The sequence below is a fragment of the Agelaius tricolor genome, unplaced genomic scaffold (genome assembly GCF_023055355.1).
Source record: "Agelaius tricolor isolate 1412-34295 unplaced genomic scaffold, bAgeTri1.0.p SCAF_1, whole genome shotgun sequence".
Classification (NCBI taxonomy): domain Eukaryota; kingdom Metazoa; phylum Chordata; class Aves; order Passeriformes; family Icteridae; genus Agelaius; species Agelaius tricolor.
The window spans coordinates 23,851,540-23,874,386 of NW_027269261.1; the positions used below are offsets into that span (position 1 = coordinate 23,851,540).

General features: G+C 44.4%; 1 protein-coding gene across 1 annotated transcript; it reads right to left on the reverse strand.

Annotated features, from left to right (window-relative positions):
* Positions 1-5,354: 5,354 nt before the first annotated feature.
* Positions 5,355-17,180, reverse strand: PRPH2 (peripherin 2). Its single transcript, XM_071426893.1, has 3 exons — positions 16,600-17,180; positions 13,592-13,838; positions 5,355-8,202 (listed from the first exon to the last, which is right to left on the reverse strand). Exons 1-3 carry the CDS (start codon positions 17,178-17,180, stop codon positions 7,966-7,968), a joined length of 1,065 nt encoding a protein of 354 aa, XP_071282994.1. The 3' UTR covers positions 5,355-7,965.
* Positions 17,181-22,847: the final 5,667 nt, after the last annotated feature.

A 22,847-nucleotide genomic window follows, 5' to 3' on the forward strand; every position in this document is an offset into this window, starting at 1 on the left:
AGTGATTCCTGGTTCTGTTCTGGGAGAATCAGCTGTCTAATGGCTAATTCAGGTGTGACTTCTATGCAACAGCATTGAGCTAGTTTTGTTGATAATACTGTTTGTCACCTATAGTAGCCAATGTGTGTTAGTTAAATGTGTTAATGGCTGATAGAGGAATTTAAGCTGCAGTAAAATACTTCAGGTCTTTACAAAGCAGAGCCCTGTGATTATCACCCATTGGCCATGCCTTGTACCCCTCTGCTCATGTTGGGAGTGTTTTGATGCTGCTCAGTGCCCATGTCACCAGCTGGCCCCGAGAAGTAGCTGAGTATTTATGATGTATATTTTTATTTATGAAAGCTCAGTACTAAAACATCCTCTCACTTCAGCTTGAGACACTATGGAAGGGCATGGTGATTTCTCTTGTTGAAGTTCACTGTAGCCACCCCCACACACCACCCACACCAAGGGATGTGTGTGTCCAAGCAGTCTGGCCAGGACTAGGTGCTACAGAGGACAGGAGCAATGGCTTTTGGAAATGTCTTTTATATCCTTTGGGATTCAGCAGGACCTGTGGGGCTGTGTTTTGCCTCAGTATCCTGCTTCACCTGTCCTAAATCTCAAGTAAGGCTGCCTGTTGTCTTTTCCCGTTTGGGGTGCCTTGGCTGGTACATAATAATGTGAAGAGGAATGGCTCACAGCACACACTCTCCCTCACATTGCCAAAGCACAGGTCTGCTGCTGTACCACGGCCATTTGGAGCTCAGGCTTCCTGGGCTGGGTGGAAACAACACATTTCTCAGCATCTTCCCACTTTATTGCTGTCAGTCACATCCCTTGTTATCCATACATGCTGCTCTTCAAAGGCTTGCTCAGTTATTTCTTCTGCTGTTTCATACATGTACGTTTCTATTCATACTTCATTTGTGGCAGTTTTAACATTTCTTCTACAAATCTTTGTTCCACAGATAAAAACGGCTTCGCATATTTTTATCTTGAGTCTTTTGCATATTCATCCTCTTTTTTTTTTTCCCTGCTCTTCTGCCACCTTTCCCCCTCTCCTGGCATGCAAACATTAGATGCCCAAATCTTACATCTTTGATGGAGAGATTTGTCAAGCACTCCTCTCTTGGAGGAGAAAAGAAGAGGGAGAGTATGAGGAGTTTCGCAGTGCGCCAGGTGTAGGAGCTACGAAATGGCAAGTACTGATCTTCGTCTCCATGACAGCAATGATTAAATGTTACTTTTTCATCAGTTTGTGAATATATATTTTCACAGTCTCTTTTCAGACAGCGTGAGCTTGGAGGTGGTAAGTTTTCCAGCTTGTCCTTTGCGTGGGATCCTGGAAGGAAAGCCAGACTGGGTAGAGAGCCCTGGGCAGGGTGGGACAGCTGAGCTCAGGTTAGGGATGGTGTCTGTGCAGACCACTGCGGAATATTTTAGTGACTTATAAAACCTAAGTGTTGATTTGAAATCAACCATGTATTTGAGGAACAATGTGTGAAATGTATTTCTGTACTTGCAGTACTCTTAAGTGTGGAGGATGGTAAAGTGTGTTAATGAATAGGAGAGAAGATTATGTAAAAATAACGAGGGCGAGGGGATCAGCAGTGTGTTCACTGATGTAATTCACTGGTGTCCTCTAACTAGAGATGCCTGCATTAGGAAGGTGCTCTTTCCTCCCCATCAAGCTCCAAGAAGGCTTGGAGTATTTTTGCAGTGATTGTATCAGAGTCTTGGAATGAACGTGCAATTTAGCACCAAATACACTTGAAGAAGAAAAAAAAATCTGCAGTAATTGCTAAGCATCTACTTAATGCTGTTGAGCTAGTCAGGCATCTCATCTGTGTGTAATAATTCCTTCCAGGTCAGGTTTTGGTAATTCATAAAGCTTGGAGCATGGCATGAACTCTGAAACAAAGAACTTTGTGGGATTTTTTTTCTGTGTACTACTTTGTAATGCAGTCTTTAGGATCCAGTCTGTCAGCTTGAACAGGATGGAAATGAAAACAAGGAATTTTGAGTTGGTTTTTTTTTCTAATGGAGTGGTAAATGCTCTACACTAGCAACATGTGTGTCACTTGGAGCATGCAGTAGTACAGAGTGTTCAGCTGGGAGGCTGGAGGTAGCTGCTTCTAATGCCAACATGTGTGAGACAAACATTTCTGTGTGGGCAGCATTTCAAATCATTGGGCAGATGTGGAAGAGCAGGTATCCATCCATGTAGGATGTCACATCCATGTAGGACAGCAAAACCAAGAACACACGTGGGGGCTTCACTGCCCTGAGCTGTGGGGGCACTGTGGGTGCTCAGGGTGCTCACCCTGCTCCAGGCATGGCTGCTGAGGTGCACATGGTTTCCAGGGCTGCAGCAGCAGTGGTTGTGGTGAGACAAGGGAGGGGTTGAATCCTGCTCTCAGAGATTTGGGATCTACTTGTAAGCCTTCACCTGTGACAGAGACCTGGACCTGGCTGAGAGGTGTTTGAGGAGGGTGTGTGGCACTGGGAATGTCTACCTGTGTAAGCAGCACTCCTGCTCGAGTGCTGCAAAGAGGGAGGGGACAGAAAGTTGTTTTCTCCCACTGGATATGGTGTGGTGGTAATTATTTAAAATCTAGACATACCACTGCAAGTTTTTCCCTGAATAAAATGTTTCCTGAAATGCATTTGATGAATATAAAATAATCTCAGAAATAATCTAAAATACTCTAAAACAATATAAAAACAACTTAGAGAAGTAGAGAACAAATTTGAATTTTAAGTTCTAATTACATTTAACATTCTGGGGTGAAAACAAGAAATGCTGTCAGAATTTACTTAAAATATGCCAACAGCAACATTACAGAATCAATTTTACTTATGCTCTTGATTAATTTATGTAATTAATGAAAGATTCATTCATACAAAGTTGTGAATTCACCTTGTCCTTGTTGATATGTCCCCCCTGTGTTTTTGTCATTTTTAACCTTAGCCTGTTGTTTGTGCTGGAGAAAATATGTGTAAATGTGAAAACTCACACCCATCTGTCTAAGGCAGAGCTGTGCCGCCTCTGGACAGGTTATTTGGGTGGCTGGGAAGGCAGGAGGTGATTTGTAACTTTGTGTTTGGGGACTGTGTGTGCCCTGGAACTGATGAATACAGCCAGAGTCTCCTTCCAGCCTGGGTATCCTGGCATTGCTGCCTGGCTGGAGTGAGGGCTCTGTGTGTCTCCAGCTGGGAAGGACAGCATGTCTTTGGTGCTGCTGTTAAATTCTGCATCATCACAGACTTCAAAGTGACTTCTGTGGGGTTTTTTTTCAAGAACTAAATATTTTCACCCTATTACCAAGGGAGTCAGTGTGCCTGAGATTTAGTGCTTTGCTCTCCTTCTTTCATCACCCTCCAGCTGATGGTTTGATAGCAGTTGTGCCTTTCCAAGCTCCACATGCCCAAGTCTCCTCACTTCTGCTTTGCAATGCCTGACTCTGTTTTTCCCGGGGATGTGGTGCTTGGTTGCCTGGTGCAGGGGGTGTGCATCAGTCTGGTGGCAGGCTGCAGACCTGCCCTCTGGTCCTGGTTTCTCTATTTGACTGGTTCCTCTGATTCCTGCACCACCCTTTGCTCTGGAGAGCTTTGAGAACAAACTGGAAATGTAATTCCTCGTGGTTTATGGACTCAGCTCTTAGTAGAAAGAATCAGGCAGGAGTAGGTTTTTGCGTGTGCTTTATGGGGAGCTGGTGGGATGGGAGGTGGGAATCCTGCTCAGCCTTCCCCTGTGGAGCCCTCCCGAATGTTAGGGAGGAACTGCAAAAAGGGGTGTCCCCCAGGGCAGGGTGCTGCAGAGACTGTGATGGAGAGTCTACAAAGCTGAGCTCCAGGCAAGGGTTTCCACCAGCTGTCCCACCTCACAACTGTGCTTTGGATTCACATTCAGAAATACCTGTGAAATGACATGGGAGCAGCAAATGCAGGTGCTTTGAGAGTGGTGTTTTACTACTTGGGTGTTTCAGTCAGTCATTGAACACTATAGGTCTGATATAAATCAGAAAATGGTCCACATAGGCATGACTTCAGATTTGAGATAGCTGCATTATGGTTGCCAGAAATAAATTTGCCTAAGCCTGTGCCTTCCCCACAGGGGGCTGTTATCACATGGTTCCATTCTATTTTTCTGGCCTTATCTCTTAATTAACTAATCTCTAATAATGCTCTTTCTTTTTTTTTTTTTTTTTTAAAATAAGCATTTGTGATCCGTCCCCTTTTTCCATTGATTATGCTAAGAACAGCATTGACTTCTTTCACAAAACAAGCACTTTGGGTGTAAATCAGGAACTGTTTTGCTGGGACCCTTTTTTCTTTATATCAGCCTTGAAAATCTTCCCAGCCCATCAGCTAGGAGCCCCATGGTGCCTGTGAGCCCGATATAGCATTCCCATGCTCTTTGCTAAGCTGCACACTTGTGTTTGTGTGGTATTACCAAATGCCCAAGCCCATGTAATGCATGGAGGCTAATCTTATCAATTGTATTAAGGCTACTTAGGAACTAATAGCTTTAAGGAAGCTGTTTATATTTCCTCCTTTAAAGCACTTTAGTCAATGTTCTATGTCCCTTCAAATAATTGTCATTGGTAAAATAACGCACTTCTTGTCATTCTCTTAAATGTGATATTTCTTCAGAGTTGACACTTCAAGGCCTTGGGCTGACTCTGAGGTCTGGGTACTTGGATTTAAGCTGCTAATCCATATGGAGGTACCTAAAAAGAAGTGGCCTGGTTTGCATGAATTAAGTTCACATCCTTCTGAAGTTTATTAGTTTGAAAATCAGGGCACGGCTCTGGAAGTCGTCGGATTGCTGCGGGGAGATTTGACTTTGTGAGCTTTAGACTTAAATTTAAAATAACAACAATGTTCTTTTGAATGTCCATTGCAAGTTAGATTTAAACAGGGGGAGAAAAAGGGGTTATAAACCCAGCTGATTGTCAAAGACCCTGGGGATGCCAGTGGTTTCACTGGTTCAGCATGACCAGAACATCACATTCATGGCTGTGAAGATGTTTTAATTCCTATGTACTATTAGAGAATGCTATTAAAATAGCACAGCATATTTTGTTTCTAGTAAGAAGCAGGTGATTTAGGGGTCTGCTTGCACATCCTGAGCTTAGCTGTGAAAAGAGGAAGGTTTGCTTTCTCTCAGAGCATTATATAGAGGAGGGGAAAACCTTCCCACATATAGGAACATGTAAACCAGATCTAAAAAATTAAATCAGAAAGAAAAAGTCAGCAGTAATGCAAATTAAAGAAATCTGTATTAAATTGTATATATTTAAACATTTTCTTTAAAGAGATCTTTACTTGCAATAACATTTTAATACCTAAATTACATTTGCAGTCAGCAGAAATATCTTTATCTAGAACAGCATTTGCAGTATCACAAGAAAGTATGTGTAAGATTGGACAAGTGATATATTACATGTAATATTGTACAAAGCAGTCATATTACAATCTTGTGGTAATCATAAGATGTCACAAAGATCTTCATCAACCAGGAGGCTTTATTTTAGACAGCATTAGCCCATACACTCTTTGTTCCCTGGTTCCAGTACTGTTCTTCATAAACCTGTCTCAGATGGTCTCTTTACCTGCCTGATACCATTGCTCTGGGAACTGGCTTCTCCAGTGTGGCATTGAAAGAATGGCTTGAAAATTTCTTATGTTGCTTTAGCAATAATCTGATAAAAAACAGAGACCACGAATAATTGGAGAGTCCTGTCTAAATTAGTGGTCTAAGCCAGATTTCTAGGGCAGCAATAAATCTAGATCTCTTTGAAAAGTCAGTCTAGTCAAACAACTGGTATAGATCACAGCTCGCTGAAGCCTCCCAAGGAGAGACTGTAATTAATCCTTGTATCGCAGCTCCTATCCACATGTGACTCCTCTGAAAAGCTCTTCTCTGGTACATGTGGCCACATTGTGTGCCATGCACAATCCTGTTCTTCTCTAATGGCCAGCTGAGAGGGGCAGCTGGCCCCAGTGGCATCCTGCTGAGCAGGGAGGAGCTGCTCTGGCTGGTACAGTTCTGTCCCTCAGCAGAGCAAGAGACGATAGGCTGTGGTGAGTAGCAAGTTGGCCTTTTGTCAGTGCCCTTGTCCTAGCCTTATGCACAGAAGAGTGACTTTTTAATTCATTATCGTGACTAAATTCGTGACCATAACTAAAGTTGAAAGCTTTGACCAGCTTTGAGAAGGTGAAAGGACACCACAGACACCTGTCAAAATCAAGCCTTGCGTGCAGGTGACCTGAAACAGCCTGGGCACTGAGATGGAAACGACGGCGTGATGCACGGACGCATCCCTGCTTGTCCTGCCTTGAACTGATCTGTCCATCCTAGAGGGAACTGGGGCAGGAGCTGGAGGAGCGGAGTGCTGCTGGGGCAAGTGCACAAGTGATTAAGAATGAAAGCCAGGGGACTGTGCAGTGGTGACACAGCTGCAAACACTGCTCCCTTTGGGGGCTGGCCACCAGCCAGGGAGAAGGGACCCACTGAGAACCCTCTCCCTGGTACACCCTGAGAAGCAGAGGGTTTGCACAGCCAGGGTAGAAGTAAGTGTGGTGCCTGGCTTGTAGGGAGGGGACTGAGGTGTCTGCAATCCTTGCTGCATGGGGCTGGGGCTTGTTCTCTAGGGTTTCCTTCCCTTTAGCTGAAATTATCTGGCAAAATAAACTCAAGATGATGCTCTGTTCCCTTATTAGAGGCTGCACGCCACAGCAAACTCTTTCCATGTTTTATTCCAACTTGAGAACAGGATCCTCCAGCTATGACATTATGTTTGGAGAGATGCAGCATATGCAAAATGTGCCTTCCCTTTGATTTAAAAGACATAATGAGGAGTACTCCATCACTGATAAAGTAAAATTTGCACATTGGGGATTGATTTAAACTCAGTTTTCCCTGGCCTGAAAGGGTGAGGCTGGATGTTCTTGTGGATGAATGGTATCCACTTTCTAGGCCCCTGGAAAACATTTAAAGTGTGAGTTCTAACTGGCCTGGATTTGGGTCTTGATTTGGGTTTGTCTTTTTCTTGCCTTAAAAATAGTTGGGCTTGAATATTCTGGAGCGAGTTATGAGATGACATACTCTGTAAAATGTCCAGAGTAACCATAACTGGCACATGCTCATAGCCTGGATTCCACCCACTAAAAGATGAATCTTCTAAGCTTCTGCAAAGAATTTAAATACAAGGTGAAGCATAAGTCTACAACACATACATTCAAGATATACAGCCTGCAAAAAACCCTGAGAAATAATCCCCCTCAATTCTTACCTGAATGTTGTTTTTATGATGCTTGGCTGCTTCATTAAATTACAATTTTTGCTTAGTACATAAATTCTTAGCATAAGTTTGCATCTTGTTCTATGTACGTCTTAAAAATACAGCAGAAAATACCATTGCTTAGCACATTAACAAAAATCACATATGAGAGGTTTGTCAAAATACCTGTATGCTAAGTTATATACAATTCTGGAAATCCTTCTTTCTTTGAATTCTATCATGTTACTCTGCAGAAACCCAATCTGTTTGTCCTTAAAAGCTGAAGTACAGAAAGTATGCTTATGAAACAACTTGAGCAAAAAATATTAACTTTTCAAATTCCACTTTTAATTTCAAAACAATATGGAATGGATCGCCGTGTGATGCCAGCAATCTTTTTTTTTAATTTTTTTTTTTTTTTCTTAAACTAACTGTCTCTGATAAAGGAACATGTGAATATTACAAGTCCTAGTTGGGGTCATATTCCCAAAAGGATATGGATATGGTGTACTCACATTGTGGATAAGTGTTTTATCCCAAGGTGCACTATGTTGTACGCTCCCATGTACAAAAGCGCACGTGCGTAGAAATGTGTATTCTGGTGGTTGATACATAGCTTTTAAAATGTAGATATATTCACAATTCTCAGTTTGTGTTATTTTTCTCTGAGAAAAAGTCCACCTCAGTGAGCAGCTCAGCTGACTGTTGTGATGGCTGGCGTCTTCCCGCCTTCCTCTCCTTCGGCCCCTTCGGCTCCTGCTTCCACCTGGTTGAACTTACCCAGCTTTTTCAAGTTCTCCAGCGCGGATTTGAAAGTGTCCTTCAGGCTGTTCTCCAGGACCCACCCTTCGCTTTCACATTCGGGGTCTTCAGGATTGGCAATGCTTTCCAGGGAGGTGTGCAGGAGGCGCAGCCCAACCATCACCGACATCTGTGCCGGGCAACGGGAGAGGCAGAGAGCGTCAGCCAGACCTGGACACTCATCCCACCCTCCCTGTGCCTGCTCTGGGCAGCCTGGGCTGCTGCTCCCACCCTCCCTGTGCCTGCTCTGGGCAGCCTGGGCTGCTGCTCCCACCCTCCCTGTCCCTGCTCTGGGCAGCCTGGGCATTCTGCTGCTGTCAGCCTCCCTGTGCCCTGCTCTGGGCAGCCTGGGCTGCTGCTGCTGTCCCACCCTCCCTGTGCCCTGCTGTTCTCAGCCTGTGCTCTGCTCCCAGGGGCTGTGTGCCCAAAGGGCCTCTCCACAAGCCCCATCAGTGTTGGTGCCTTCCCAGGGGGCTTTAATGCATCCCTGGCTGCTGTGCACTGGGTGTCCACAAGGCAGTTTGGATGTGCAGCACCGTCCTTGGCCACCACCCACATAGTTTTAGCTGAATATTTTGGCTTTGCATTGACCTTAATATGTTTGGTGAGTATATTAAGCTGATCAAGGAGATATTAATCAATCAGTGTCTCTGCAGAACAGAGCAGAGTTAGGATTTGAGCCATTAGTTTGTCTGGTTCAGATTCTGATTTTGTTTTAATATAGGTATGTGCAAATAAGGAAACCAAGGCAGCAGGTGATCCCTCCCTGGTTCCACCTAAAACAAATTTAATATTTCTGATTAAATATTACCTAGTCCCAGCAGCCCTGACTGAGACATTTTCTACTGCACTGTGTAACCCTGCTGACACTGGAAACACACCTGGGAGAAGGTGTGTTTTTAGCCAGTCTCCTGCCTTCTAACACCGTTCAGAACAATCTGACCTCACCCTTGTGGTGCTTGTGAAGAAAGTGACTGATTGAGTGAAGTAGAGAAGGACAGAAGAGCAGCTCCCAGAAGAGGCAGCCTGCTGACATGGTAGGGCTGGTGGTTGGAATGGGGCAGCAGTAAGATTGGTTTGGTCCTTCATGTGCTGGGTAAAGCTCAGTTGGAGAACACCTACTGCTGTCAGGACCTCAGAGGATCTCTTCTCTAAGGGAAGTACAATGCCTCTGTCACACTATCCAATTTCCCGAGGAACTGATTCCTTCTGGTTCTCCTCAACCCTGATGGCTGAAGAGGCTGGCAGGTTTGAGGTTGGGATGCAGCCACATGGCAAGGGCAGTGGCAGAATTCACATCTGGCTTTTGGGCTGGAGGCACTGCCCAGGCGTGTGCTTCCATGGACCATCCATCAGCCTGTCTGCTGTGGTCACCCTACTTGTATATGATCAGTGTTTCCAAACCCTTGGAAGACTAAAGCTACACGTCTACTCTCAACCTGTACAGATGTTCATGTTTCTCTGCCTTCACTCAAGATCAGAAAGGGAAAAACATTGGTCAAACAGGCAAGTTTCATCCAATACTTCCATATCCAAAGGCAAATGTTCATATAGCTTAACACAGGAATGTATGACTAGCCACACTTTGGTCACTAAGGAAGTTTCTAGTGGCTCTGAGTCTGGAAATAGTCTCATCTAGCCAATAATATGATGACTTAAATCAGTTAGAGCACTCTTCTATAAAAGTCACAACAAGTGACAAATCCCATCATGTTAGTCTTGGGATTTAAAGCCTTTGACATCTTCCTTCCACTCTGAGTCCCAGTTTTGCTGCTTTCACTCATGGGGCTGATATCTTTGAAATCAAAGGCTGTTGCAAGTGCAGATTAACAGGGCTGCAGGAAATGGCCTCCACGTTGCTCTCTATTTGTGCTGCCTTGCTGCCTGTCAGCAGGAGCTTTGTTGTGTGATTGACTTGCCAAGTGCCACTATTTGACAGCCAGAGTAGGTGGACTGGCTCCCTGGATGGCTCTAGGTCACTAAATATTATCATGCTTTTAAAAAGGAAGGTGCTTGTGCAGCACTCAGCATCTGACCTGTCCTTGGAAGAGATTTTGTGGTATTTTCTCTCAGTTTAAGACTTTGTTTTCTTAAAAAACTTTCTAAGCAAGATTTTGAGTCCCTTAAGCTGAGATTCCTTAAAAGCAATGTAAAATGTCTGTCTCTTTGTCACCTCCACCAATCTGAGCCTGTCTTCTCTGCCAGATGAGAAGCGAGCCCAGGAAGTTTGAGACAAGTGTCTGGTAAATTAGTCTCTCTCCTATTTGATCACAGAGAGTCTGGGACTCCCAGTTTAGCTGAAGTCTTGCACCAGGGAAGGCATAACCCCATGCACCAGTATGTGCTGGGGGTGACTGGCTGACAGCAGCTTGGCAGCAAAGGGCCTTGGGGCTCTGGGTGACACCAAGCTGTCCCTGAGCCAACAATGTGCCCTTGTGGCAAAGTGGGAAAACGGGATCCTTGGCTGCATTAGAGGAATAATTGCCAGCAGGCTGAGGAATGTGATCCTTCTTCCCACAGCTAAACCTCCAGCCTTAACCAGTCTGTGAGTTGTAGGTTTGACCACAACCCAGCACAGAAGGCTGTGGGGTCAGAGCCCCGGAGCGAGGCCAGTCGTGCTGAGGGATGATTTCCTTGTCATGGAAACTCTTGTCACTTTACAGCAGCTTTAAAGTGCCAGGAAGAACATGGCCACAGTGTTTCTCCAGGGCTAGGGCTGCAGGGGCTGCACTGGTGGATCCCCTGCACCCCAGCACGCTCAGCCTCTCCAGCTGGGCCAACAGAGCAAACTGTGTCCTTCTGGAAGGTCCCTGCTGCCTGTGGGCTGGTTTTGGAGATCTCCAGGGTTCACTCCTACTGTTAATGCATCAGAGAGGTTGCTTTCCAACACAGGAGTACAATGTGCCTCCTGTGAATGCCTCAGTGCTCTCCTGGAGCTCAGCCTGGGCCCGGTCTGTGGCACATGGGAGCTGAATCCCAGGGTTTGGCTGCTGTGGAAGCTGTGACCTATTGAGATCCACATGTTTGCACAAGCGGAGGACCTGGAGCATCTCAGGAACCAGCCTCAGCTCTCTATTCCTTTTGAAATGCCTTATTCAGGGCACCCTTGAACTCCTCTTTTCCCCTTTGCTGGCTGAGGCAGGTCAAGAAGACATCCAGGCTTGCTCTTCTTGACCTTCTGCAGTGAGCCCATCTGCTTGCCAGGGTTTAGCCTGAGGCGGCTTAGCCAGAGCAGGGTGTGATCTTTTTTTGTCATCCTCATGACTGGTTGTCACACATGGGAAGCCTACAGCTTTTGTTAGGAAAAGCAGCTTCTAGATATTAGCATTCTTTTCAAACAGAAGTTTTGATGTTTCAAAATACAGGTTCATTCTTCCTTGTGCCTAGTATAGAAAGGTGAAACAGAAATGGCCCTCCCTGAGGTTCCTGTGCCTGTTTGGCACGTTACCTTTTTCTACAGCTCAGAATAACAGCTGTGGTTAGTATTTCCCCTCCATGCTCTCTCCCCCTTCCCACACCTCAATTCTGGCAACCCAGCTGGGAGAGTTGTCCATGGCCCCCAGAAGGGCTTGGCTGGAGAAGCCCCTGGTTTGAGTCCACGGTGGCTGCAGGCGCAAAGCAACCCAGGATTTTGCTTTTGCACTTCTCTGTGCCTTCCCAAAAGTCAAAGGGGAAATGAGAAGCACAGAGCCAGCACAACCACTGGCCCTGGCCTCACCCTGCTCAGACCCACACTTACCTTGGCCAGGAGTTGGAACCTCTGCTGCCCTCCTACTCAGCATAAAATTGTTTCCTATCCTGACTGGAATTTAAAGAATTTGTTATATTTCAAGGGAGACTAAATTAACGTCAGTTTCCTGCTTTGCTTCCTCCCTTCAAAGGGAATTTCAAACCCAAATCTGGTCCCTTTATGGTAGAATACCCAAGTAATAAATACTCAGGAGGGCAAGTTATTGTAACCCAGGATCATGTTGTTTCTTTCAAGTTTTGCCCTAAAAGTCCTCTGATTGCCTGAAAAAAGTCTCACCTTCAATTTTGAAAAAGACAAAGAAAAGAAGAGATCTTATTTCTCATTATGCCACAGGCTGAAAAAAATACCCAGGTGTACTTTGAAGAGTTAGGCATAAAATACTACATTTTTATCACTGCTATTAATGTTAACATATCACTGTCATTAATCTCTTGCAAGTTAGCAGAGCTATGTTACAAGTTCCTAGTCATGATTTTTTGCAGCTGGCATTGGTATTTTTGTGCATTTTTCCCCTGAGTTTTTGAATTTCTTTGACTTTTGAACATAATTGAAATTCCCCTCTCTTCAAGAGCTGTGCACTTGAATCTGGGCTAAAATAAAGACCTCCTCTTTCTTTTCTTAGCAGAATACCAGTGCAAAGAGGTAATACATTTCTCTGCAGTTTGGAGCAGTTATTTTTAAAACAACGCAACATGGAGTAACTTCATGATTTTTTTTTTCAGTTCACAGATTTAGGTAGGTGTTTATTTTCTAAAAAGCATCTTCATTCCTGGAAGGCTGTAGGCCAGTGCTTGTATCAAAATGTAACTCATCTTTTTTTAATTTGCCTGTACCTAAATTTTTAAAAAGGCAGCTGAATCATTTAAAATAGGCAATGCCATTTGCAGCAGCCATTCCAAGGATAGGAAAAGATCTGCAGCACCCCAGGGAGCTGCACCCTTCCTTTTACCAGCAGGTCCTGCCTGATCTCCACATCCAGCACCTCACGTTCCAGCCCTCGTGCCACTGCCAGCCCACGCTCCCTGAGCATTAGTGTTGATTAAACACCCTGGCTAGAAAACTGGCCATCTCCCAGAGGCAGGGGATTCATTGCATTGGATGAACAGTATTTTATCAGCCAAGCTGCACTTTTGGTTATGGTGCCCACAGACACCTGCCCTGGGCAGTGCTGGTGCCTGTTTGCATTTGCATCGTGTTTTGGGAAGCAGAATAAAATTAATTTAATCCACTTGCTCCACCTAAACCACTTTTTCTGATCAAATACTTTGGTGGAGCTGATGAAGGTCCACATGCTGCCTTAAAATCATTCCACTGTGTATGGCTTAAAGCCTTATTTTGTTCAGGGTGTAAACCCTTTAGCTGCATTTTCTGTCCCACTAATTACTGTCACACCTTTCTGATGTGCCGCTTTTTTGTATTTCTCGTTACCCACAAAAGGTGACACATGTAAAATTAATGCATCTGGACAGCAGAGCTCTTGCACTCTCTTTCCTGCTGAGCACCTTGCCTTGGACAGAAGATCACTCCCTTTTTCCCCTGTTGCTGTGGGATACTCGAGGCTCTGGGCCCTGCTAAGAGGGGTCTGATCCCACACCCACTCCACCTCTGTTTCCAGCCTGGGACCTTTCAGCCCTTACTCAGTTATCAGATATTTTCTCAGCCAAACAATGGGGAAATTTATTTTAGCCAGATTTGATTTTCACTCAGAAAACCCCCTGCTCCTGCAGAGCTGGCACTTGACTGCAGTGTGTCTGAGGAGAAAGGTTACCTCGAAGAGCCAGACGAGGAGGATGACGGCGCCCATGGAGCTCATCATGCTGCTGTAGTAGTTGAGCAGCGCTTCCCGGCAGCCGCGGCGCCACAGGTTGAGCTCCTCGGTTTGGTAGTCGTAGCTGTAGTGGGCAGAGTTGTTGGTGACCTGGTACTGGATGCAGGGCCTGGGGGAGCTGGGGTTGCAGCAGCTGAAGGGGACTCCGTCCACCAGGTACCTCCCGTCCACGTTGCTTTTGATCCGGCTACGGGCAAGGGCAGAAGGGAGCGTGAATGCACACACAGACTCAGACATACACACAGACACACAGACACAGATATACACACAGACACACACAGACACAGATTTCCAGGAGCAAATCTGCACGAGGACAGAAAGCAAAGGCAAGGAAGAATTGCCACCATGCCTTTTCTCCGTGTCCCCTCGTTCACATAGCGGTGTTTGTCCAGGGTGTCCTCTCTCTCTCTCTCTGTCCTTTCTCTCCTCTTCAATGTCAAGGCTACGCTGAGTCTGTAATTGACCTCTCCTGGTGGAAATGCACGCCCTTGGGTCACTTCTTCAAAGAAATTAATTTTTAACAAAAGTGAATGGTGAGAGAACTCAGGAAGGGCAGTCAGAAAAGAGTGATCACGGCATGGTTAGGATGGAAGAGAGGTGCTGGAGCTGACCTGAGCTTGGAAAAGAACCCAGAACAACCTCAGAACCCACTATACCTATTGATCCAGCAAACCTAATAGCTTCTTTTTGACTATAATATCTCCAGGGAGGGGTTGTGCATTTATTCTTGGCTTGGGAAGGTAGCCAGTATTGAAAACATGAAATGTGCTTCAGCCACAGGATGTTGCAAAATTTTAACATTTCCAAAGTCCTTGCAGGAGCTCCCCCAACTATTGTTCATCTGACACTGTGGTTGCTCTCTGTTAACAGTCATTTATCCTGGTGTCTTAGGAGATGTTTAGATGCAAGATAACTTGGAAGCCAAATAGTTCCACTGACTCTGCAGAAAGACTACAATAAAAGGAGTGCAGTTTTAAAACAGGCCATTTTGCTTAGAAAATCACAGAATGGAGAGTCCCAGTGGTGTAGAGAGGTCAAAAAAAAATCTGAGTGTCCCTTCTAGCTTTCTATATGGATATTTTAGAATTGTGTCATAGAGAGAGAGGCGATTCCAACAACCTGGTGAAGGGAAATTCCACTTTGCAATCATGACCTAAATATATCTAAAGAGCAAATGCAGCTGAGGTTTTCTCTCTAAATGTAAAGTGTGCTCTGGATTGGATCTAATTCCCATTCATGTGTAAATGCTCCACCAGTTTCAGAGAGATTGGATATTAGATCAGGACTTTGCTCTACAAATAATATAAAAATCCCACTGTGAGGGACAGACTCCCACCTTCCTTGGAACTAAGGAGAACTTTACTATTGGCTTCAAAGGGGCCAGACTATCCCACCAGGAATGGGAGCAGAGATTGTGCACCACCACATAGTACAAACCTTGAACTCACTAAAACCCATTTGTAGATTTTTAATGCCCTAGTTCCTGCCTCAGTAGTACAAAGAAATTACCTTGAGTCTCAGTCCCAAACAAGGCATGAGTTATTAAGGACAGTATAACCCTGTTTTCCTCCTGTGCCTTGCCCTTCCACTGCTGCTGGATTAAGCTACAGCTCTCAAATCTCCATATAATGCTGGCAAGGTTTTTTCCAGAAGTTATTTATACCCATGGGCATACCTTTGCAATGGAAACATCCCCTTATTCAATTGTGAATGTATTTGTTATAACACCCTGCAGTGCAACGGGTTAAATCTGTAATAGTTTTCACTAAAAAAAGTCCTCATTCAGAACTGCAAAAACAACCAGACCACCCAACAAGTCAAAGGAACACACAGAGAGACACACACAAGATAAATACCATTTACACAGTCAGGCAGGGATCCCAGGAGATCCCAAGAGATACACAAAGCTTTTCTTCAAAATTACTTCAGACATTTTTAATACAGGCAGTATATTTAAAAGGCAGATTGCTTCCAGTTTACAGGACCCATTATGCAACCACAGAGCATAAATGTTAATGAATGATGTTCCCAAAGAACCCAGAATAACAATTTCTTTCCCTGGTGCTTAATTTTTTAAAAGGTTGTGGGTATTTATGCCTAATGCTACTTTTTTAATTTCAAAAGTTCATTTTGTTCTCATGCTTATTTTCTGCTTGAGCTTACTGCACCTAACCTGATTTTAGGATTACTGCCTCTTTGGGCACTGACATCAAAGCCATTAAGGTGTTTCTGGTCAACAACCTGATCTGGTTCGTACAGAAACAATAAACTAGTGCTGCTTTCATGTGAGGTTTTAAAAAATCAGGCACAGGACAGAACTTAAAATACATATGGCTACCAGGGCCACTGTGTAAAGCTAAGAACATCAATTGATGCTCAGTATTATCACAGCACTGAAGCAGTCCATTGAGTGAATATAAAAATAACATTCTAAATCTTAAGGATCTAAAAGACATGAGTTATTGGCAAAGTGTTTTTGCCTCTATTTATTTCCTTCCATGATTAGCTGCCAATATCTGAGTGGAGTTTTAAAAGTGGTATCAACAGTATATCTCCAGGGAATTCTTTTTTTAGGAAATTAATCAATCACATTGACATCTGCTTAAGGATTAGTAAAGTTCTGATACTTTCCTGTTGATTTTGGGAGCGTGGCTCAAGGTAATGGGTTTATAAAGCAGTAGAAGACAGTAAAAACTATTTAGCCTGTCTATATCACACTGATCAAGAGTGGGAACTGTAGTTTGGTGCTTTTTATTTTATTTTATGTTATGGATGACTTTGGAGGAATTTGTCAGGGGAGGAAGCAATCCAGCTGGTCATTTGGGACGATTTATTAAACAAGACCCCATTTTACACGGACCCCCTTCCAGCCAGCGCCTGTTGGCACTTGAGGCCAGCACTGAGCAAACATCGATACTACGTGATACAAACCCCACCGAGTCACTTACTCTTTCACTTCTTTGGAGCTGAAGTCCAGATATCTGTTGCTGATCCACTGGATTTCGAACCAATCTTTGTAGCCGTTGTTGCCACAGCACTTGAACTCAATCTGGAGCATGTCGATGGTCTTCTTCATGAAGCACCTTCCGGGGGTGTCTGTGTCCCGGTAGAACTTCATGCCGTTCTTCAGCCCCTGGGCCAGGGTGCTCTCCAGGGAGCCCCGCATGAGAAAGCAAATCAGAGCCACGAAGAAAAGGAGCATGTTAAAGACGCAGCACAGTGCCAGGTAAGGTTTCAGCAAAGGCTTCCACTTGGCAAATTTAGCAGGATCCAGAGAATCATAACAAATTTTTCCAGCAAAACCATTGAAGGCGCAGGATAATATACCCATCAATATCAAAGAATTGGGCACAAAGTGGCTTTCAGAATTGTCCATCACCTCGCTTCGCTTCCGGAGCTCAATTTTGAGGAACAATCCCATGCTAAAAACAAGGATTCCAGCAAACACCGAAAACCAGTTCATGAGCCATAGTCCCTGTGCTAGTTTTACCCGTTTCTTCTGGTTGAATTTGACTTTCAGCAGTGCCATCTTTGTAGTGGGAGATGTTGGAAGACTTCACAGCCTGGACCCCTCTTCTCAGCGTAAGCAACTCGAGGAAGAACCATTCAGGCGTTGGAAGAGATCCCGAAGGGCACGTCGGGAAGCAAGCCGCTGCACAGTCCTTCCATCTTGAAGACCCCCGGTTAGGATTCAAGTAAGTAAAATATTCAAAGGTCCCAATTAAGAATTTCACATTAGTGAGAATAATGGGCAATTAGCACCTACAACTATTTCTGGTGGTTTCTTCCAAGCAAAGGAGAAACACTCTCAAGGTTTCAAATGATTTGATCTGGATCTGCAAGACGTCATTCTAATACCTTTAATCATTTGATCCAATTTGGAGAAATGTCTGTCAACAGATGAGTGGAAGTAATCCCTCATTTTACTATTTAGTAGATTTGTGCTCTCCTATGATAGGCTGCTGGGTGGAATATGAAACCCCAGAGATATAAAAAGATCTTTGTTGCCAGAAGAATATGGAACCTTTGAGGAAAAAGGAAGAAGGCTCTGGATTTAAAAAGGCTGTTGTATACAAACATACACTTCCCCACTGTGATCCCAATATATTCATATCTACAGCCAGACCTACGTTTGAGTCCTTATCCTTCTGTGCTGACTTGAGGTGACATCCTGTGGCTTATGTATTCTGAAAGCAGATAAGCGCGTAGTTTACGGTGACCTAAAAAACTAAGCTTGGCATTTTCTATTTACTTCTAGGGCTTGTACCACCACTGGGTCTTGGCAGGAGAGCAGGAGAAAGGAAAAGTGCAGAGAAACTCAATAAATAAACCCTGGGCTGAAATCTAGAGGTGCTTTCATAAAAAGTGAGCTGGCATGAGCAGCTTACTGGATAATCACCGGGCCGGAGAGGGGAGCAGGGCTGCCCAAGGAGACCCACCCGCCAGCTTACATCAGGGAGGAATTCAACTCCGCAGCTGGACAGGGACCCTGGGGATGTTGTATCTGAGGGCAAGGCAGGCATCCCGGGGCTCCTCCGGCTCTGCAGAAGGACCTGGAGCCGGCTGTGCTGTCAGGCTGGGGCGGGCAGAGAGGAGGGTCCGAGCCCTCCTGCGGCTGCCGCCTCCTCCTTGCGGCACTCGGCGGTGCCCGGCTTCCACCCGCTCCACTGCTCCAGGAGTTCTGCCGGCTTTGAAACATCATCTCCCACGTGCCCCACAAGGGTTTGGAGCTGCTGGGGAACTCCTGCACTGCCTCGCCCCTGTCATCACAATGCACAATTAACCTCAGGCTACCCCCAGCAATGGCAAATATCCCTGCAGGCGTGTGAGGGCATGGGTGCTAATGCCGCAGGGGAGAAAGGAGCAGCCCCAGAAGAGGGACTGGGAGGATTCTCTCCTGCCTGTCAACCAGACCTGCTGCTGCCACCACTCAGGTCCCTGGGGGCATCCTCTAGTGGCTGCCAGCAGCATGGCCGCCAGCCCCCGGGGACAGAGACGGGAAGGAACGTGCCAGGAGGAAGGCAAGTGTGAGAAATAATAACACAAATAATTAAAAAGCCCAAGCACTGAAAAATAACGTTTTGATTGATGGTCTGCGGCTCTGCGGTACCGTGGATGCTTCTCAGTTACTATTTGAGGTCCAGGAACACTGAAGGTTCCTTCAGGAAGGACAAAGGCTGGCAACTCACTAGTTCTTCCTGTCCTAATAGAAGGTTTTTGTGGTGGACCTTTCCCGCCCATCCTGGCGCTATTGCACTGAGCTGGAGAGCAGCTGGTAACTGGGATTTTTCTAAAGCAAGCCTGGTGGTTTGCATTGCTGCTGCCCTTGCTGGTGAAGAGTGAGTGTGTAAAATGAGAGGGAAGGTGATTATCCATCAGGGACTATTCTGTCCTCTTGCCATGAAGAGGATGAGAAGTGCTGTTTCTTGAGAGAGCCTATTCATGTTTTTGTGCAATAAGTAATGGCTCTGAAATAGCATCTCTCCTGGCAAAACATCCCACAACCATTGTAGCACCTGTTGTGTTTCACTGACTCTTTTGGGGCTCAGCTAAGAGACTTGAGTTTGGAAAATGTATTTATCTGACAACCTGGAGTTAATTCTAGATAAAGGAACTTGAAACCATTTCCTTTCTTGACAGTGATGACAGTGAAACTGTAATTAAAGTGGAAAAGAATTCTGTACCAGGTCTGCAGGTCATGAGGAAATACAGTGAAATACTTCCTGCCCACAGCAGGTGTAAGCCTGGTGCTGCTCTGGATATGGGTAATTTCATATTCAGGAGCACAGGTGAATCTGAAAACCTGTCAGCTTAATAATTTAACATTTAGATACCCATGATAAATCTGATGCAGCAAAATCATGTAAGTGTATACACTACGGTGTTTCCTCTAATTCAGGAATCAAAGTAGTGAAGTAGAACATGCAGGACATGCTTCAGGGCTCACTGATCCCTCCAGATTTACTCTTCTGCCTATAAACAAAGGAAACAGGAGGGGCCCTCATAAATCACTGCTGGGAGATGATCAGTAAAAATCCAGGACCTGATGTTCAGGAAGGGACACTCACCTACTAATTACCTTTGAGTAAAGACCTTTGAGACTTCGGGTGGTCCCTCCAAGGTCATCAGGGACAGCAATCAACACTACCAGAACAACCAGGATTAGGAAAAGCGCTGCTTATTTAAGTAGTTTTCAACAGCTGGGGACTTGAAGTGGCAAAAACTACCCCACCCATCAACTTGACTCGCCGTGCTTGGGGGCTTTAAAAGGGATTGGGTAACACTTTTTAAGTGGGAATGAATGCTTCCCCATTGTCCCAGGCCTGGAACAGACAAAACCCTGTGCAAGCATCGGCACAAACCGGGCAGCTGAGGGCTGTCTCTGGCCGAGCAGCCTGGAGGAGAGAAAGGTGATGGGGGATCATCGAGAAGCGTTCTGGGGTGGGGATAGTTTAAAAAAGAAAGCTTTTTTTGCCTGGCATCTGCTTTTCTTAAAAAGCTTTTTCTTGGCTGCTATTTGTCTTTAGTTTGGCACTTCCTACCTCTTCAAATAGAAAATGCTGAAATTGATCCATAGCAGATAAAAGCTAATTGCTGCAAGAATGTTTGAGTTAATGGTCTCCTCAGAGGTTGTCTATTAAATTCAACTGTATAATTCATATGCCAATATTGGAGAAAAAATGGTAGAACAAAATATTCAAATTATTATTGATTTCACCATGAATCTGTTCAAATTCAAAATCTAGTTAAAAATTATAATGTGTATGTATAACAATACAATATTGATACCTTTCCAAAAAGTTATGCCTGCTAACCTACATATAAGCTACAAATTTATCAGTTAAGAGAGAGGAGCATAAACAATTTAATCTGGTGTTTGTTAAACAGTCTGGTGCTCGGCCCTGGACCAGTCTTAATCTTTCCATCTTCAGGGGTGTAAGATATAAAATACATAAATACCTAAACCATGGAAGTGCCCTTGGCAAAAAGAATAATTTCCTGGCCCAATCTTTCTTTCACAATGCTCTGTGATATGAAATGTGTGCCTTTCTGAGGCTTTCTTTTTTCCTTTCCCTAGGAGTGGCTATATTTCACTGCAGGAATAATGATGCCTAGCTTTACCTTTGATGGGAAGCTATTGTGTAGAGAGGTTTGCTCATGTACCCTCACCTATGGTTTTGCTTTCAGTTGTAACTGGGTGGTGTGAGCAGGGACACTCTCGAGGAACAATGTGATAAAAATGCTGTACCTCACTGTACAATTATCAGGACGAGAAAAGTCTGATTTTTGACTTTTTTTTTACCTCCTTACACAGGTAACTTGGTAGGCTACTATTTTTGTGGCATGTGAGGTGACTGCAGGTTCTGAGGCTGGAAACAGAAGCAAGTTCTAAATTCACTGCTGGGATAGTTGTAAATTCTGGGAAGAGTGACTTGACCTGCTGTACTCTGTGGCTCCTGTACTTTGCTGGGGCACACTGTGGGGGTTTTGGTGTGGTTTTGCTCTGGGTAATTCCCAGAATTTCAGCCATGATTCATATGGTGGTGTGTAACATGTTCAGAAAACACAGCTTTTTTTTGACCTCCAAGATGGTCATTATGAGTATTTGTTTGTATTATTGTGATGCCTGGGGTGTAGCATTCACTGCTGAAAAAATAAGAGTTAGAAATCAAAATTTATATTTGCAGAAACAGGAAAGAAATATGTTGGGAATTAAAAGAAGCTTACAAGAAGCTCATTATAGTCATTACTGCTGGAAAACATCTCAGAATAACAGGTGGATCCCCCAGTCAGTCAGATAAATCAGATCATGATGTGAATGGAAATGCTGAAATTTCCCCAAGTTGCATAGATTCTTTTTCTTGCTATTCCTGTCTTTCCCTGTATGTGTTGAAATTGGCTGTTTAGTAAAACCTGAAGCAATTCCAGGTAAAATCACTGAGATTTGATCCTTGTCTACATGCAGCTATTGCTTAAATAAGAAACTTAAAAAAAAAAAAAAAATCCAAGCCTTCAAATATATAATGCATAGAAGTGTGTAGGAAATTGTCTTATGCATGTATTTCTTACCTGTTTTTTTTTCACGAAACAATTCTACTACAGCTCACATCAGAATCTATGTAAATGAAAGAGAGCTGGCTAAAGAGAGAATGGAAGCAACTTTCATTTTTGTTCCTGTGACTCAGAGAAGCAGGGGCAGACAGAGGGAAAAGCCTGGACTCCAAAGGGAACCCAGGGAGGCTGATCCCTCTCAGGACAGACCTCAGGGTGAGGGGATGGCCCCATGGGAGCAGCAGCAAAGCTCCCGCTGCTTCTCTGGATGCAAGTTTTGGTCTGTGCCACCCCTCAGAGCCTCAATAAATGGCAACACTCAAAGCTCTGTGTGGCCTGAAAAACAGCCTCAGTTTTCTCCCACACGCTCAGTGTTGTGTATCTTTGCATGAAGTGTTTTATTCCCTCCACAGACACACACAGGAGCTTTACAACGCTGAGTAACAGCCCTGTGGGGGGCTAAGGAACTTTCACTGGCCTTAAAGATTTTGGTGAGGCCACTGGCTGGAGGAGGCCTGTCCAACTAGGCTGTCTTTCAAAAATGTCTGACACAGAACTGCTTTCCTGACTCCCTGTGGAAAATGGTTCTGCAGGTCAGTGCCCCCCACTATTTTGATAAACTTTCTGCCTGTAGCTTCTCTTCAGGGCAAATTTGCACAAGGGTTTTGGTGCTGATGTTCTGTTATCCCATGCCTCCAGCAGGCATTTGTTTTTCAGCCCCTTGTGATGTCTAGCATCATTAATGTCTTTAAAGTACATTATTTTTAAAGAAGCTCCTGGTGGAACTGGTGGCACTGTGATGCAAACCAGAGCTAGAGTTCTTGAAGAGACTTTTTTCACTTCAGTTGTACATTATGCAGGGTAAGTGATTGCTAGCTGATTAGAAATACCTACAGGGTTGCCTTCTCTTCCTTGGAGACCCAAAAAAGTTGCAATTTCTATACTGAATAGCCCATGAGCATGCTAGTAACCTTTACTAGTGCTTAAATTCTTTCAAAAGAGTCTTGAATTTCTGTTATGATTCTACATCAGGAAAGTAAAATTCAAAAGAAGTGTATGGAAACCTGTGCAACTCTGTGTGTATATATATATATATATATATATAGATATATGAGGTTATATGAGATTGTATGTTTAGAACTAT